Genomic DNA, 18514 nt, shown 5'->3' on the forward strand with positions numbered 1-18514 from the left:
GACAATTTTTTTTTTTTAATTTAGCTTGTTTTTGTTAGGCTTTCTATATACTCCTGTGTATCAAAACTATGATTCAGTTTTAAAGCACAATAATACTTCACAATCCTCCCTGGTAATAATCAATGGTGTCAACGTGATCAAACTGTCAAATGCAATTAAATGAAATAAACGGCGTGTTCTTGGAAAGGGGATGAAGAAAGCAGCTCGTTTGCAGAATGTATTAAAGAACAAACTTTTACTTCATTGCGTTAAACCAACATTGACAGTCAGCAAAAAGCACGCTGACAAATATGCAACTATACACTGGAAAGTATTCTGCTGAGTGCACAGAACCCAAACATTTTTTTAAATTTATTTTGAAAAGCATGGAAGGAATTTTTTTAATAGCAGATAAAGTAAAGCCAGGTGTTCTCTGCACAGTCCAACATGTCCAGCAGCAGCCTCCGCCATCATCTCCTGTCTCTGTGTCTGCGCTCCTCTCGGTTTCTCTCCCGGGGATCTCTCCTGTCTCTGCCGCCCCACTCGCTCTCCCTGTACCGGTGTCTGTCTCTGTCCTCCCAGGCCCTCGGCTCTCCCCGGTCCCCGCCGCGCTCCTGCCCGGCATTGTGACCCAGGTTGATGGGTTTGCGGAAGGGTCTGTCCCTGCCGCCGAAGCGCAGCTGTCCGGACTCCTTCTTGCCGCCCAGCCCGCCGCCGAGCCGCCGCGGCACCCAGCCTTTCAGGGTCCTCTCCTGCTCGAAGTCCACGAACACTTCGTGCTGGTCCACCAGCAGCTTGTCGGCGTCCCGCCGGGCCCGGTTCACCGACCGCTCCTCCTTGTACTCCACGAAGGCGTATCCTTTGGAGAAGCCCGTCACGATGTCCCGGACCAGCCGCAGCCGCCGGATGTCGCCGTACTTGGAGAACACCGTCCGCAGCTTCTCCTCGGTCGTCTGGGGGTTCAAGCGGGCCACGAACAACGTCAGCAGCGGGTCTCCCACGACGCCCTTGTTGGGCTTGTAGCGGGCGGACATGGCCCTCCATACCGCCCGGTCATGGGGTTCCACGTCTGTCCCGTCGATGCTGCCAGCTTTCAGCGGGTTGTAGTCTTTCGCTATCGGACACCAGTCGGACATTTTTCCTGGACTGGGTTTCTCAGACCTCCAGGTGAAACTTTTTTGGCATTGAAATAAAGGATAAAAAATAAATAAAAATCTAAAAACTACACACTGCAGCTCCTTGCCGTTTCGAAGTGGTGAAGCGCATCAACAAAAATAGTCCGGAAGGAAACGAGACCCGCTACGTCATATTTATTGGTTCCTAGCTATTTATTAGTGCCGGACTCGGGCACTAATAAATGCGCCACTAAACAAAGCCAGCGGGTCGTTAAAGTGCTGTTTGTCATTCAGTAAGGATACAATTAAATCTATTATTAAACAAAAGGTTAAGGGAAGATGGCAGAAGCTGTGGGAAGAGGATATAACTGGAAGGTGGCTTTATAGTATTTAAAGGAAAGTTGGTGAAATGAGGATAACAGGAAGGAATAGAAAAGAGGAAACAATTATATCCAGATTACGTTTCGGACACACAGGGTTAAATGGAAATCTATTTAAAATGAGAAAACATCCAACAGGAGGTTGTGATTTTTGTTATCAAGAGGAGACGGTGGAGCATGTTTGTTGGTTTGTTATAAATATTCTATGGAGAGAAGGGAATTATTACGTCAAGAAAATAAATTACAGATAAATTTACAAGATATTTTGGGAAAAATTTCTTCTGAGTATTTTTGTTATTTGATAGGATACCTTAAGAAAACGAAATTGATAGAAAGGATATAAGTTTATTTATGTAATTAGTATTATTATCATTATTATTATTTATTTCTATTTATTTTTTGGTGGGAAAATATATACATAGCATCCTGATCCACTCTCCACTTTAGTAGATGGCGGTAATGCACATCATTAAGTTGCTTGTCAACCGCCATAAAACAACAACAAAAAGAAGAAGCGCTGTTAGTCAAAGGCAAAAAGAGATTTCTGCTGTTTTTGCTTTACTCGTAAAGCTGCCTTTAAGACTCAACACTTGGGCTTAAAATCAGGAACTGACTATATTCTCCATCAGAATTTTTCTAGTCTACAGCAGAATTTGTGGTTTTGTCAATGATCACCCTTCCACCACCGTGTTTGATGATAAATTTGATTTTTGGATGGACTATTTTTTCATTACATGCTTGCTCAGTATGAGGGATTGCTGCAAAGCCATGTACAATGCAGACGACTCTCCCTGTAGCTCTACGCTTCTCCAGGAGTGAATGCTGCTTGTCGGGACTTTGATGCAATCAACTGGTTTCCTTATATAGGAAATTTTTGACCAATCTGTATAATCTGACTGATATTGACTTTGTAAAGTGCCTTGAGATGACATGTTCCATGAATTGGTGCTATATAAATAAAATTGAATTATCATGGAATGTAATTTGCATAGGATTTGTGAATTATCACAACAGTTTATCAACCCCCCTTAAAAACAACAACAACAACAACAACGTAGTTTAGTAGGGAATATTACTTTAGCTGTTTTATGTTGGTTTCATGAGAAACATACATTCAATATTATTTTCAACATATTTGAAAATAATATTCCATGCACTACTTTATGTAAATAGTATACTAAAGCCACTCAATCAATATGAGGATGCTATTCTGCCCGTGTGCAGACAGAGGCATTGCCAAAGATCAAATGTAATTACATTTTAAATACTTCTCCCATTATCACAATAAATGACACCAAATATAACTTTTTGTTCATGTTGGTCATCCCTAACGCACAACTTGCATAAAATTGTCTTTGTTACGTCCACAGAATATTTTTCCAAGTCCAGGAGGCTAACAATGGCAAACACCCTGCGGTTAGTGGAGGTCAATTTGCATGTGAATTTAGAAATCACATGCAAATTGATTTTGATTTGAGAAAGACCTTTAGATGAAGGACAAAACACTTTCTGCTACAACAACTTAAGTCCTGTTTTTTTTTTTGTTTTTTTTTAAAAAACCTTTACTTACAGCATGATAAATGAAAACTTTAGATTTCAAAGTCAGTAAAGGTCAAATAGCTTTTCACTGTACGTACCTTATCATGTGTTACTACTGCAGCACTTAAAATGCTTGAACCACCCCTTAACAAGGTTTGGTTTCAGTTCAACTGTATGAACAAGAAAGAATCAACCTTGATCTCAGGAATAAAAACACAGCACACGACACTTTACAAAAACATTATTTAATGATAAAACCGGGAAAACTAGGTTTCTTTACTTTGGCTAAATTATAACAAAATCATTAAAGGTGGTGGTACATTACTGCTATTTACACTATCGTGCTTCCCAAACTGGATTACACAGAACAAAAAACTTTTTCAGCCCATTTGAAACATTTGTTGAAGTTACAGTCATTTTATCTGCTCCTCATTTACATTTACATGTCCTCCACGCTCCACTTGTAAGCTGCCTCCTGGACGGCCTTTTTATCCGCTATCCGTGTGTACCGCTTCTGTTCAAAACCATTGGACCTGTAAGACACCACATGAAGCAAGTTCACTGAAAAAGGAAATGAAATTTAACTTGCTAATGTCGTCCAATTACATTTGCATCTGTCAATATTAACTTATTGATTACGTTTGAAGACGACGTGCGGTTGCACCTGAAATCCCACAATAACCCACAATCATTCACTGCAAATTACGTTTATTGGCAAAATATCCAAACTAGCAGCTGTTCAAACAAGAACAAATTTAAAACCTTTAAAATTAGCAATATTGAAAGTGGCAAAGTTTACCTGACAAAGCTGCTTTTATTGACTACTAGCATTCTAAAATATTCATCTCTGTCTTGACAAGCATCCTTAGGCCTTGGAGCACACTTCTGCTGTAATGGGCCACTGCAAACATGATTTATAGCCGGACACCAGCTTTTAGCAGTGTTGCTGAGGGTCCAAAGCCTCCTTCTCGTGGGGAAAGGCCTTCAGTTCATTAATTTTCAGAGGCAATGGACCATTTTCAAATCCCACCAAAGACATTCAATGGACTTCCAGTCAGCTGACCATCATGTCAACTCTAGTTTCTTAGGACTTCTTGTGAAAACTAGCCTTGGTAGACTGAGATAATCTTGGCATCAGAATACTGTTTGAAGGTCCAATGATGCCCAAACTCCACAGAACAGACATCTTTGTCTTATTTATGAAGCTGAGAGCAAACTGAAGCCATTTTTTCTTGTACTTTGGGGTCAGTAGTGGTGTACATTCCTGGAGTTACAGCATGAAGCCCTTCAGTGTTTAGTAATATTCTTCCTTCTAGAGGCAGCCATGACAGCTTTCTCTGCCATGTCCAGGTGGTGTAAGATAAGATAAGATAAGATAAGCTTTATTGATCTCACATTGGAGAAATTCACTTGCCACATCGGCTCATAAGAGAAGGTGTAAAGTAGGAAAGGTAACCACTGTTCCCTTGACTTGTGAATTCTAGCTGGATCTCTATGGTCATTCAGGGCCTCTGGTATCTTTTTCTACCAACATTTTCCATTCTTGTCCAAGGTAATACTCTCCACTTTGAACTTTTTGGGCAATTCTCTTGACTGAGGTGCATTCCTAACATGCAATGAAAAGTTACCATCGACTGACCAAAACCTGATCTAAAAATGTGTGTTTTTATCAGGATTTCTATTCAGATGAATATAAGGAGTTAATTTTAGGACTCCAACAGTAATTGAATGTAAGCTTTAATGTTGCATTTACATAAAAAACATGCAATGTTTGTATTATTTAACTAGTAAAACAATTTTTGTCTCACTCGTTTATGGCATCTATCTAAACAAATGTGGCATTTCTGCAATAAATCTAATTTGTGGGGTGGGGTTGAAAAATTGTAGGTGCGCCTGCAGGCCAGCTATGCAACAATGGGGCTGTCCTTTCTTCCAAGTGAACGATGGATGGGCCTTACCTGTCGACTCCATCCCACCGATAACCTGGCTGAAGGTTAAACCGATTCGGAGGCGGTAGAGGCCCTTGGTAGCGAGGTTTCACTGTGAACCAAACCAGAAAAACAATGCAACTTGTTGATACGGCGTCTGTCTGACTAGCTGCTAAGCCCAGAGGACTTAATCCAGATAAATGAAGGTCAAAGATATAAAAAAAAAAATGTGGAGGGATGTTTCAAACCTTGTGCGTTTGGGTTGCGCTCCTTTTTGCGCCTCAGCATCGCGGCCATTGGATCTCCTTCCCTTTCCTGCTCTCTCAACATGCGGTCAAGATCCTCGTCGTCACGGTGACGCGCCAGCGGCTTCTGGGCTTCATGCAGGGCATCCTCGAGTTTCTGCTGTTGCATCTGTCCCTGGGCCAACCTGTGCGGACATTCCTATTCAGTGAAGCCCGTTACACATTCAAGTGTCCTCTCAGGTGTCAAATAACACTTAATCAGCTTACCCTTTCCCCCACTGCGCATATTTCTCATCTTTTGCAGCCTTTTCTCCAGCTTTTCTCTTCTGTTCTTCCCTTTCTGAATCCAAATCCCTCTTTTTACCGCTTTTGTCTCGGAAAACCGTCTGGGCATTCCTGGATTCATCTAGTCAAAGTAGATCAACCCAAACTCATGACTACGTTCTTCTGTACTCCATAGTTTAGACACAATCAGAATTTATAAATGGTAGCAGATCAAAAAGAAAATATCCCGACATGTTTTGCAATATTTCATCTAAAAAAACCCAACAAAAAACAAAACACAGTCAAGTAACAAAAAGATTGATCCAACCTTCTAGTGGCTGATTGTTTTTGTCCCGTCGTCGGTTTTCCTCTTGTTCTTTCCTTAATATATCAATAGAAACCAGACCTGCTTTCCCCCCAGAAAGCATCCTTGGGCCCTGTAAAAACAGACAAAAAAAAGGTAAGAATTTTTATGCAAAACATGTTTTGGCATTAAACACAGAAATAGTGTTTTTTTTTTTGGCTTACTTGTGAGGTCCCACTTCTACGAGGCGGCGACAAGTCGCCGTCCGAATCTCTTCCTCTTTGCGGCGGCCGTCGGGGTGGAGACTGGTCAGAATCAGAGTCCTGTCTTACTTTCGGACGTCTCCTCGGAGGAGATTGATCAGAGTCTGACGCTTCTCGCTTCACGGGCTTTTTTCGCGGAGGTGACAGGTCCAAGTCCGAATCATGCCGGTTCTGAGCTCTTTTCGGTGATCGCTTACTTGAGCTGTGTTTGCTTCTGCTGGGAGATGAATCTAAAAAGACAAAACAAAAGATAAAACTGCTAAATGCTCAGTAAATTATTGTTTTACTATCAACCATGATGTACAAACTGCTAGTTAAATTTTTCTAATGAAAAATAAAAACAGCTGAATTAAAAATGTTTTAGACATTGCAGCTTTAAAGCCTTTGTAGTGCTTTGCAATAGTACTCATGCTCCTTCAAACGTTTCCTTATATTTTATTGCGACACAGCCACAAACGGAGGTATTTTCAGGGAATTTTGTTTGTGACGGAGCAATACAAAGTAACACATAATTGAAGAAAAATTATAGATGGCTTTCAATTTCTTTAGAAATGAAGTCGGGCATACATGTCTATTCAGCACCTATAATATCCCCAAATAAAATCCAGTGCAACTTCATCACAAATTAGAATCCACTTAGGTTTAATCTCCTATCTGTATAAATCCAGCTGTTCTATAAAGGCTTAAAGAGGTTTGTTAGAGAACCTTGGTGAACAAATAGCATCACCATGACTGAGGAACACAGCCATTAATCAAAGAAGAAAACTGGCCCATGGTGAGTCAGGAGGAGCTACTTGTTGTACATTTCAAAATTCTGCCCTTTACACAAGTGAGGTAAAAACACAGCAAAACAGTACAATCTACAGTTTGCCACATAAAAAACAAAGCAAAAAAAAAAAAATAAAAAAAAAAAGGTGCTCTGGTTAGATGAGAACAGACGCTGTGTGTGAGGGAAACCAACACTGAACAATCATTTCAAACACCCATGGCTTTATGGCTTTACCTATTTGTTAGTTTTTTTATCCCTGTGGTAATGAAAATGGTATTAAATATTTTCCTGGGTGTTGATATTGAGTTTGAAATGTTGTATCGTGACAACCCTAGTATATGCTGCAATGGGTCTAGTTATTATTGTAGTCAGAATTATATCTGAAACAAATAATAATAAATAAAAAAATTCTCACCTTTACTGTGCATCTTTCTTGGCTTCGCTGAATGTTGTCTTGGAGGTGACAAGTCTGGAGAATCGTGGCGATTTCTCCTGGGAGGAGATATGTCTGAAGAGTCATGGCGAATTCTTCTAGGAGGAGATATATCCGGAGAGTCGTGGCGTCCTTTCCTGGGAGGAGACGCATCTGGAGAGTCGTGTCTCTTTTTTGCGACAGGAGAACCTCCTTTCCTTCCCTTTAGCGAGCGCTCTGAAGAGTTGGAGCGTATTTTGCTTGATGCAGCGAGGTCTGTTTGTTCCCTTTCCTTCTCCTCCTCTTGTTCCTCATCAGCTACAGAACAGGGCACTTAAAGTAAATATCAATCTAGATTTAGAAAAGGATTAATCCTTTTTATTTGTCTCAGTTACCTCCAACCACCTTCCATCTGTTGCTGGTCCTAAAAGCCTCCAGTTGCTTTACCTCCTCTGGTCGCTCATCAACAAACTCAGCGATCTAAGAAGGTACACAGAGTTTTTTTTTTAAAAAAAGAAAAAAGAAGAGGTTTGTTTGTCTTGAAATTTAACAGGATTTATTCAAACTAAACACATCTGCACTGATCAGCCAGAACACCAAAACCTCTGACTGAAAAAGATCATGACCATCTTCTGTTTGGAAGCATTGAGTCTTGCATTTGATTGGATCTTATTTTGACAAGCACTACCCATATACACATTACTGCACACTGACATTACTGCTGATTGTCAAGAATCTCCATGGAAACAGCAGATGGCTCCAAAGGAAACGTTCACCTGGCACAGCACAATATTCATTAAGGAACAAACTACTAGATCCCAGCCCATGGGGCAACAAACAAACAAATAGAGGCTGATATTATTTTTTTTGGCATATGCACCAAAAACACGATGAAGCATCTTCAGCTGAATAGATCAAGTAAAATTTCATGCTGGCAGAATATGTGGCATTTTTTGTCTGTTAGAAATTGGTAATTATGTATTACCGGTTTACAGCGCTACTCATAAGTTACATACATTGCCTTGTAAAAGTAGTCATATTTCGCAAACCTTTTTTCATTTGCATTACAGCCCGGAACATTATGTTTATTGTGATGATTCTTTGTGACAATAATACATAGTGTATAATTGAGAAGTCACAGGAAAAAGATATAGTTTTCAAAATAAAATATGAAATTGAAAATATAGGGGACATCCCCTGTGGAGTTGATAGTCTATAAAATAGAATTTCCCTGAAATAACAACTTCTAATTATTGGCGTCATTGCTCTGCAGGAAGGTGAATGTATGTTTTAGACTAAAGTCTATACCAGGTTATAACAAGATCGCCCTTTCTTTACTCCACCCATCTTCCGACAGACCAGGATACAGGCACCTGCAGAAGAAACATCCCCACACCATTAAGCTGCTTCCACCATGTGAATGGTGTGTTCAGGGTGATGCGCACTGACAGTTTGTCTACAACACAATGATTACCACGCTATGCGTAGCATCCAACCATAAAACCTGGGTCTATGTTTCCAGTGCCTCTCGCATGTTTGGTGGCAAACTGCTAACAACACTTATGACTTTCTTACAAGATTTGTTTTTGCCACTGTTCTATAAAAAAGGTCAGATTTGTTGAATGTGTAACTAATAAAAGGTGGCATTAACAGATTTTCCCACCTCAGCGGTGGATCATTGCAGCTTCTACCCTCTCAGATTTAATGCTCTCCTCGTTGGGCCTGTCAATATGTGTCACAGACTTTCTGTTGTCAGATTACGGATCGAACAGTGCCTCTTTAGTTGTATATTCTCTAACCTAACCCTGTTTAAACGAGGGCACAACTACTTTACCCCTGACCTGTCTGCGGTGTTCCCTGGTCTTCATTATGCTGTTTGTTCACAAACCTCCGAGGCCTTCACACCAGCTGTATGACGAGATTAAATTAAACACAGATTAGCTCTGTCTGCTAATTACGGGACTCCTGAAGGCAACTGTTTGAACCTGACGTTATTTCTGAGTATCAGAATAAAAGAAATAAATTGACTTCGCTTCTTCTGAATAAGGGGTTACTTTGAGTTGGTCTACCAGCTAAAACACATTGATGTTTGCGGCTGTGAGGTGAAAAAAGTTCACAGGGGATGAAAACATTTAGAGGGCAATGTACATTGAGTAATAAACCCTTACTTGAGTAATCCAGTTTAAGATGTACCTTAATAACATTACATTCTAATATGAATCCTGAAATGCGAGGATTACTGTACAAAAGTAGAAAACATGCATGTGTGAATAAATCAATTAATTAATAAAAGACAAGAAATAAATGAATGACTGCATCCATGCTAGCCTGCAAGCTAACGTTAGCTCGGTGCTTACCACTGGAGCCTCCTCTTCATCTTCTTCCACCTCCGTCTGCTCCTTCACAGTTTGTCTCCAGTCTATGTCATCGTCCACTATTTTAAGTCTTTAAATTCAAGGAAGCAAAAGAAGTTTAGAGTCACATTTGGCTGCCTGCTTAAAGCGCCACCGACACTCGTGCCTAGCCTAGCCTACGGGCTAGCCTAGCCTAAATCGTTAGCAGTGCAGCTTGATGTTTTTTTTTTTTTTTTTTAATCCACTCACCCTCTCTCGGGGACCTTACGTCGTTTCTTTTTTATCTTCCCTTTCGATTTACTGGAGTTGTCGTCTGTTGACAAATACCGTTTGAGGTACTCGGCCTTCGAAAGTTCGGCTCCTTTACTGTTGCTAGTAGAGGCTGCCATGATTGCATGTTTCCGGAAACTACGGGTGACGTGGAGGATCAAACGCTAGTTGGCGAACACTGTGTACGCTGAAGCGGGTCCACAGTCGGAGGACTTCTCAGTTATTCTTAGTTGCAAACCCTAACCCTAACCCAGCCTGGGGTCTTTCTGCATGGAGTTTGTATGTTCTCCCTGTGCAAGCAAGGGTTAAAGTATCTGTACTTCTGTTTATAGTGTTAGAGAACTGACCTGTTCAGGGTCTCCCCTGGTTCTTTTATCTGATAATGTGGTGTTTCTATTGTAGACTTCTGTAGTAATAAAAATACTCTTCAAACCGTAACTATATATTTACAGTATTTAATCTAAAAGGCAGAGGGATGTTTACAGTTTCAGTACTGGGTTCTCATAACAACACAACACAACCGGTACCTGAGAACCCCGTTTGTTCTCACACACAGACATTAAATAGGAAGCATGTTTCCACCCATTCAGGGGCGGGCACAGTATGATATCAGCAATCCGTTCATCACATTGGTGGAGAAGATCATGCTGTAATGCAGACATGTCCTTGTTGACACATTTTCCCCTAAACAGTAATTCTGTCCAATCCAAGTATGTCAGACTCTGGCCTAAAGAGTCCGTTTATCTATAATTTCCATGGTAACCACCTTTGCAGTCCATTCTCTGTAATCTCATAATCTCTAACAATAGTAAATTACTAAAATCATGTAACATCCCTCTAATCAAGTTATTTATATTATTTTAACAGGGACTCCAGCAGGATAAGCAAACTTTATGAAACTTCAGGTCTGGGGGCCAAAAAGAGATTGAATTTACAAAGGGCAGGTGGACAAGTGCATTAGTTGAACAAATAACCCGCTATTACCATCTAATATAGAACAGATTACTGGATCAATGTGTGCTTCTGTGCTTTTTTGTCTGTCTTGTTGTGTCTCTGCTCTGTCTTCTGTAACCCCCAGTCGGTCGAGGCAGATGACCGTTCATACTGAGCCCGGTTCTGCTGGAGGTTTTTCCTTCCCATTAATGGGTGGTTTTTCTTTCCACTGTCGCTTCATGCTTGCTCAGTATGAGGGATTGCAGCAAAGCCATCGACAATGGCTGTCCCTGTGGCTCTACGCTTCTCCAGGAGTGAATGCTGCTTGTCGGGACTTTGAAGCAATCAACTGGTTCCCTTATATAGGAAATTTTTGACCAATCTGTATAATATGATTGATTTGACTTTGTAAAGTGCCTCGAGATGACATGGCACTATATATATAAAATTTAATTGAATTGAATTGAATAATAAAATAAACCTCCACACAATAATTTGAACATTACGTTAAGAAAGCGATATTTAAAGACGATTTATTATCTGGTGCTTGTGCCTGAGCATATTTCATGCTCACTATAACTGGTTAGATCTGGTAGTAAAATTAGATTTTATTTTATGGTTCCTTGTGAGCAAAACACTGTACTGCGTCCTTCATTCCTGACTCGACAGCTCATGAGTAAACTTGAGTCACTAATTACTGGGTTGCTCAATATATATATATATATATATATATATATATATATATATATATATATATATATATATATATATAAATATCACAACCAGTGTACGTAGTATTAATATAGCAATGGACTGTTTGCAATAATTATTGATTAATATAGTGTCAAAGTGTCACAAGTTCACAGTTTGTGAAAAGTTAACAGCTTTGCTAAATACTTCTCTATCTGTATGTTGCACAATTTTTGTCTGGCACACTATGTAAAGGGAGTTAAATTACTGTGATGGCTCCCTGCCAACACAGTAATTTACCTTTAAGACCAAAATGATTCGTACTTTGACAGATTTAGGCTTAAAGCCGTATTTTAATCACTCCAACCTTTTTCTTCTGACTAGAAGTGATATAAAGATTTAGGTGTGGCCCAGCCAAACTCCTGTCTTGAATCTGAAGAAGAATCTGTAAAGGGAGCTCAAATCTAGGGTGATGGGAAGGAGGAATGAAAAACCTAAAAGACTTGGAGCTTATAGCAACACCAGTGGAAATATGCAAAAAGCTGGTCAGCAGTTAGACTATGTTTTAATTTCTACATTACTCACATTTTTTTGCACTGATTAATAAGGGCATAAATAATTATTGAAATCCTTTTTATTAATTTAATAAAATGTGCATAAAAGCAGAAAAAGAATTATGCTATCTCTTAAGATATAATCTCTGTTGTTTCCTGTCAGAAAAAAAATCTGTGTTGATCGCAAATAACATCTAAATGTAGCATAAATACCTTTGGGCTTCAGTGGTTGTCCTGCATAGTCTTCTCTCAGGCCCTCTTGAGACCCATAAAGGGCTTACCTAGTTGGAAACCCTAGGTCTAATCTAAATTTCAAATGGCTATTGAGTTAATTACTTCAAAATGTGTTACACATTTAGTTATCAGGGTATGGGAGCCACGTTTTACCCAGTTATCCTGCATCAAATTTATAAAGGCAAACAACAAAGAGCAGCACTGTTATGTAATCTGCAGACAATCCTATTTCCTAGGTATTTAGTTCCCAATTGCAAATGTTGGCCGGTTGGTGGATTTGGCTTGAGAATCGTTTTTTAAATGAAAATCTTCTATGTGCATCATACTTTGTTGGCTATGCATTTTCATTTGTTTCAGTTTTTATATGAATAACCAGAAACCAGAAAATCATTGTTTGACTTTATGTGGCATCCTTTTATTGAAAACCAGAGCTGCATCGTTATATATACACATGTGCAAGTTCACGCAGCGCATTAAATCGCAAAGACTGTGCAGTTCAGAAGCAAAACATCTGCAAACGTTCTGAGACATTCTCCTCGATCAAATCATTTCATCGCTATACAAGGGAATACAGGAGGGGCTGATCAAACCTAAAGCTGTTTTGTCAACAAACAGACAGACGCAGGGCGGGCCTTATTTCTGTGTGGATCAGCACAAGCAGGAGTGTTACATTTTATTTAGCAGTTTGCACGATAGAGGCAGATCAGGAGTGGGACGATCCAGGACCATGAGCTCTTCAGAAACAGGCTCACGGCCGAGCACGGCTCCAGTTTTTCTGCAGGAAAACAGAAAAGTCTCAGTGTTGCTTTCCAAGTATTGAGCCACATATGCATAAATAGCCAACCCGCCTACCTTTCTCCACAAGGACACTTTCAACCTGCCCGGATATTTTACACATGTAGGTGGTGTTGTGTGGGAGCATCTCTGTGAAGCCTTTTAAGGTCATCTTGTAGCCGTGGGGCTCAAGCTCCACCACCTCGCTTTTGTCTCTGAACTGCGCCTCTGCGGCTGAGCCGGAAACATTGGTGTTGATGAGGCTCTCCTTGGTCCCGGACGACCAGGAGAACTCGTAGCTGTTGATTTTGTTGGGCTTGGGCTCGATCCGGCAGTCCACTCTCAGGTCATTATCTTCCTCCAAGCACACAGAGATCAGCTCAGATCGCGCCGGGATCACCAGCACTGTGTGGAACGCAAACAACACGCGAGAACAAATGATTGAAGAGGCAGATCAGGCCTTTTCGCAGACATTTAGCTGTCATTTATGAATGACGCTCATCAGGCACAATAACCTTCTATCCGATGCTAATGATGTCCCTAAATCTTGACTGTGTGTCTTCATGACCCTGAGGCTGTTTGTGTGGATGCATGTCAGTATTTGTCAGAGTGTCCTTAAAATATTAATAATTTGAACCAATTCCGAAAATAATCTATGATGAATTAATAGAGATTAACACCAAAAGTGAGGCTGTTTTTCCATTACACAAAACGAATCCTTGCAATATGAAATATTACTTCTGCAAGGAAGAGTTTCAAGAAAAAGAAAGAAGCGTTTTTCCATCCTGACAGTGGTTTGTGACATAGAGAAACATCATCTATAATCTTCATGAGTCACGATCAGGCCTCCGACGTCTGCTTCCAACGAAGCTGCAGCTCACGGAGCACCAGAACCGTGTAAGTCCTGCCTCAGGGGAGGTTTCAGAGTAATTCAAAGTGGGTCAGAAAAGGCTGTGGTGCCAAGGTCCCTGCTTCGACTAAGCTGAGAAACAAGATGGTTAGAACTGCAGACACATTTCAGTTCATTTCACTGGGAAGTTACTCCCCTTTTAGAACTATAGTCATAAATAGGATGCACTTTAGAGCTTTTGTTTTATTGCTCGTATCTCTTTTGACCATGGTGTGATAACTAATAAATATCATTCTTAAAGATGTGTAATCAATCTTGTTAAATAAATCATAATAAATATACCAAATCTCTTTATTCCTTCTTTAATGTGATAAAAAACACTTGCTAATTAGGAAGAGTCTCCTCCTTCATCTTGATCTTTCATTAAATGGGATTTTTGATTCTTTAAACTATGTTTGACAAAGCTTATCCATGCCACACCTTAGAACGTTTCCAGAACTGTGCTCTCACCTCCAAGTGCCCCACAAAGAAACAGAGATGTGAGCATGATGAAAAAGCACCCATCCAACTGTGGGGGGAAAAATAGGTTAATTAGACACAGGAAGAAGTAACATTCAAACCTTAACACTGATGATTGCAGGTTGTTTTCTTGAGCTAGTTGCAGGCTAGGTCATTTTGGGTGAGGTCATAACACACATGAGAAACAAGAGGTAAAAATAGAAAACGAGAGCTTATGCTGTTTTTTGTGTTTTAATTTGTCACAGCAAACAACCCAGAGAGGTTAAAAAGTTCTGATCAAAATTGCTGTGGATGTGTTCAGTATCTAGAAAGTGACCCATATGGGGTCAAAAGTAATGACGTTACAGCATTAACATTCAACAATAAAAAAACATTTTCCAATAAGTGTTTTAATTTTTTACATCAGGTTACAACAACTGCCTTTCCTTTGATTCCTATCCATAGTGCCCTTCTATCTACATGTGCCTGCATATTAAAAATTAGCTTTTTTTTGCCAAGCTTGTCCACACAAACAATGAAAATTTGTCTTTAGTTCCACTTTGCTGTCAGCGAAAAAAAAATTATATAGGAAAATTAAAAAGTCTTTTCCTTTTTTTGTAAATACAAATACTATACACATTGTTTTTGTAAAAGAGTAAGACAATGTTAAATTAGTGCATGTCATATTCAAGGCCTCATATTTACTCCCTAATCCATAATGGAAAAGAGCGGAGGACTCTTACCTCCTGTCAAAGCTGAATGACGCAGCAGATCCTTTCTGGCCTTTTGGTAGAAGCCGAGCGGCTGCTTTGATTCACCTCAGCGTGCAGAACTGCAGAGCATCCCACCACTGAGAGAGACTGGGACCAGCCCAGAGAGGTGGAGGGAGAGAGAGGGAGGAGGGAGGAGGGAGGGAGGGTCCTGGGCCAGAGCGAGCACTGATTCGTCTCTTTCCTCTGCAGTGGCTGACGGAAGCAATGAGCTGGCAGGCTGTGTGCGCTGTGGGGCAAAACTTGGGCACGGTCATCACTTCTTACCACCAGGGTGTTATCAGACCTTGTCTCCTTCCCCTCGTTCGAGTCCTCGCTTTTGTCTCATTTCCTGAGTCATGCTGACCTGATTTGCCCTTCACGTCTGCATCTGGTATGTTCCTCTAAATGTCTCTAGAAGAGACAACGCACTTTTTGCACCAAGCTTTTTCCTTATGCGTTGCAGACACAGATATAATAGAATAGAACAGAATAGAATCACTTTATTTATCCCAATAGAGTAGGCTAAGCGCAGAAACCACTGGAAATTATTAACAAAAAAGGAATTAAACAAAGAGCAAACAACAGATCTGCCCACGATGTTGTGATGACACACATGGAAATACTCTGATATTGCTCATTAGAAATTAATTATTTAAACCACTTTGAGTTCAGTAGGAGAATAACATTGCGAACCAAAGTTGTTCTCCTTCCTTGAGCGAAGCCTGAGACCACATGGCAACTGCAAGACTAAATTGCTTTAAATGTTTAGTGCTGTGCATTTTGTCATGTTAAAACCACAGCCTTCCACATGTGTCATTGGGATTGTTGCAAAATAAACCCAAAATGATTCTCGATTTTCAAATAGTTTGAAAAAAAAAAAAACCCTGCAAAGTGTGGTGTGGTGATAGTATCGGTATTCATCCCCAATATGCGTTTCAGCACAACCAGTTGTCTTCAGAAGTAATCAAACTGGCAAATGCAGTCCATCTGTGCATAATTTGATAAATAACGCTGATTAATGAACATTAGCAAACAAACCTTATCATGACGACCGAGGAACACAGCAGAAAGAAGAGTTCAAAGCAGGGTTAGGGTAGAGAACAGTTCTTCCGTCTTTAAACATTGGAGGAGGCACTGTTCAACTTATCTGAAAAAGTATGGCGCAACTACAAAATACATAACTTTCCACCTTCGCCGACAGGCTGGGCAAGAAAAGTGTTATTCAGGGGAGCAGCCAAGATGCCCGTGGTGTCTCTGGAGGACCTGCTCAGATCCACTACACAATTAGGGAAAATCTGTTGAATGGTTTCAATTGTTAAAGCAACAAACTTGGTTTTTATGGAAAAATACAGTTATTTTTTGAAAGAAAGCGATAATGTGGTCTGTTCATGTTTCATTCTATAAGGAAGCTTGTCAGAACCAAGGGAAGCATCGGTCGCGCACAATACAGAGCAACCCTGAGCGGAAATCTGCAAGAAGCTGCAAAAGATTTGAGACTGAGGCAGAGGTTCACCTTCCAGTGGGATGACAACCCTGAACATCAAGAATCAAGAAGACTTTATTGTCACCATGGCATGTGCTACCATTGTGAAATTACCTTTGAGAAACTGAAAAGAAAAAAGAAAAAAGTAAGTAACATCACACTCATGCACAGCAGACTATTTACAGTTTTTTTCACATTAGAGCCTGCAAAAGATCCTCAGGGTTCGAGGGCTTTGATATTAGTCCTATAGCGAATAATATGAGCCCTGTTACAAAGATTAGTCCGTCCTTCATGAATCACAAGTAAAGAGTGAGGTAGTTTTTGTGCAGTGATTTTGAGGCTTTGTTTACAGAGATGTGCTGTTTAATATTCCTGAGAGCAGGAGTGTGCAAATAGGCAATAACAGTAGTGTGATTTTAACATATGCACTCCCCACTTATCAGCATTTAATCTAACATTTTGTTGAAAATCATCCCTTTCCTTGCATTTTATAACTGACATAAACATAGAAGTTTGTGATTTTGACAGGAGTTAATACATTTTAAGTAGTATGAATACTTTTGCGAGGCTCTCTTTTACTAAAGCTCTCTTGCTGCTGGCAGAGGCTTTGCTTCTACTGAAAAGTTGTCCAATATGGATAATATGGATTTATGTGGGTTAATTAAGAGCACTGAGACAACTATATTGTTCATTTAAGCGGCACTCATTTAGCTCATATAAGGTGACCTGTACACATGGGATGAACTAATAATTAAATCTCTGTTTTAGATCTTTCATCTCCTCTCAGGCCCTTGTATCCTGTGGCTAAACATAGGAAATTAGTTTGAAAAGATATTTTATCAAATAATTTCAGATGCCTCCAGATACCTCCAGTTGGAGTGGTGAGGGGAGAGATAAGATAAGATAAAGCAGAGAAACCAAAACAGATTTTTTTCCTTAGCTTGACAAGAACAGTAGTGCATGCATGCTTACAAAATAAAAAGATACATACATTTAAAATAGAATGAAACCGTTCACAGCCCTGCAGTCCATGCAGCAAATAACCTATTCTATCCTTTTACTTTTCCTCTTCCACTCGGACCCTCTAAGATAGGCTGCCTGAATAAAAAACTCATTATCATGATGTTTGCACAGCCTCTCTGAATTCCACGACTCATTTATGCCCCCTGAGAAATTTCCAGCACATTGCTGCTAAAACCCTCTGGCAAATACAAAACAAAAAAAAACATTTGTTCAATGTCTCCATCTGCAGGTCAGTAAGGGAGTCACATAAATTAAATAATATAAATGTAGTTTGCTACACAATATCAATATAATCTGGCCATGTATTGAAAATATGAATTTATGATTTCTGCTAATATTGTGCAATATTTTCAGATGACTCACAATTAAATTATTATTAATTTCCTTCATGATGAAACACCATTCAGTTTTCACTTGACCCAAACCCTCTTTTTTGTTGCTTTGGGTACAGATCTATCAGCATATGGGGTGTTTTGAGAAAACCATAGCAAATTGCATCCGACTATGCAGTTTACTATTGTTATTTGTTTTAATTTGCACTAAAGGGAGTTAGGCTCAATTTTTGTTTTATCCTGCATAATAACAATACAGGCTATTCTATTCTATTATTAACACTTTCAACCTGTCAAGTATGTACACTAGTCCATCTTTTAAAATAAATGGTCCCTCTTCAGATTATGCAGAAATTAGTATTTACTTTAGAGAATGAATGTTATGAGCCACTCAGTTATTTATTGTTGGCAAATTAAGCTGTCTCTAAATAAGCAAAGGTTTAATTGAATTTTATTTTATTTAAATAGCACCAATTCACAACACATGTCATCTCAAGGCACTTTACAAAGTCAAATTCAATTAAGTCATACATATTTGTCAAAAAGTTTCCTATCTGAGGAAACCCAGT

At 39.7% G+C, this 18514-nt stretch overlaps 3 protein-coding genes across 3 annotated transcripts; all 3 read right to left on the reverse strand.

The window, feature by feature from the left end:
• Positions 1 to 207: 207 nt before the first annotated feature.
• Positions 208 to 1267, reverse strand: snrnp35 (small nuclear ribonucleoprotein 35 (U11/U12)). Its single transcript, XM_012855244.3, has one exon. It carries the CDS (start codon positions 1113 to 1115, stop codon positions 450 to 452), a length of 666 nt encoding a protein of 221 aa, XP_012710698.2. The 5' UTR covers positions 1116 to 1267; the 3' UTR covers positions 208 to 449.
• A 1975-nt stretch (positions 1268 to 3242) lies between these two features.
• On the reverse strand, positions 3243 to 9973 carry bud13 (BUD13 homolog). The gene is made up of 10 exons (XM_012855242.3): positions 9802 to 9973; positions 9556 to 9643; positions 7594 to 7678; positions 7202 to 7516; positions 5979 to 6247; positions 5779 to 5887; positions 5454 to 5592; positions 5190 to 5371; positions 4972 to 5053; positions 3243 to 3546 (listed from the first exon to the last, which is right to left on the reverse strand). The coding sequence occupies exons 1-10, from the start codon at positions 9939 to 9941 to the stop codon at positions 3453 to 3455; spliced, it is 1503 nt and encodes a 500-aa protein (XP_012710696.2). The 5' UTR covers positions 9942 to 9973; the 3' UTR covers positions 3243 to 3452.
• A 2650-nt stretch (positions 9974 to 12623) lies between these two features.
• On the reverse strand, positions 12624 to 15224 carry LOC105919803 (thy-1 membrane glycoprotein). Its single transcript, XM_012855199.3, has 4 exons — positions 15099 to 15224; positions 14368 to 14425; positions 13086 to 13412; positions 12624 to 13008 (listed from the first exon to the last, which is right to left on the reverse strand). Exons 2-4 carry the CDS (start codon positions 14402 to 14404, stop codon positions 12911 to 12913), a joined length of 462 nt encoding a protein of 153 aa, XP_012710653.2. The 5' UTR covers positions 14405 to 14425; positions 15099 to 15224; the 3' UTR covers positions 12624 to 12910.
• Positions 15225 to 18514: the final 3290 nt, after the last annotated feature.

This window comes from Fundulus heteroclitus, chromosome 11 (assembly GCF_011125445.2).
Source record: "Fundulus heteroclitus isolate FHET01 chromosome 11, MU-UCD_Fhet_4.1, whole genome shotgun sequence".
Classification (NCBI taxonomy): Eukaryota; Metazoa; Chordata; class Actinopteri; order Cyprinodontiformes; family Fundulidae; genus Fundulus; species Fundulus heteroclitus.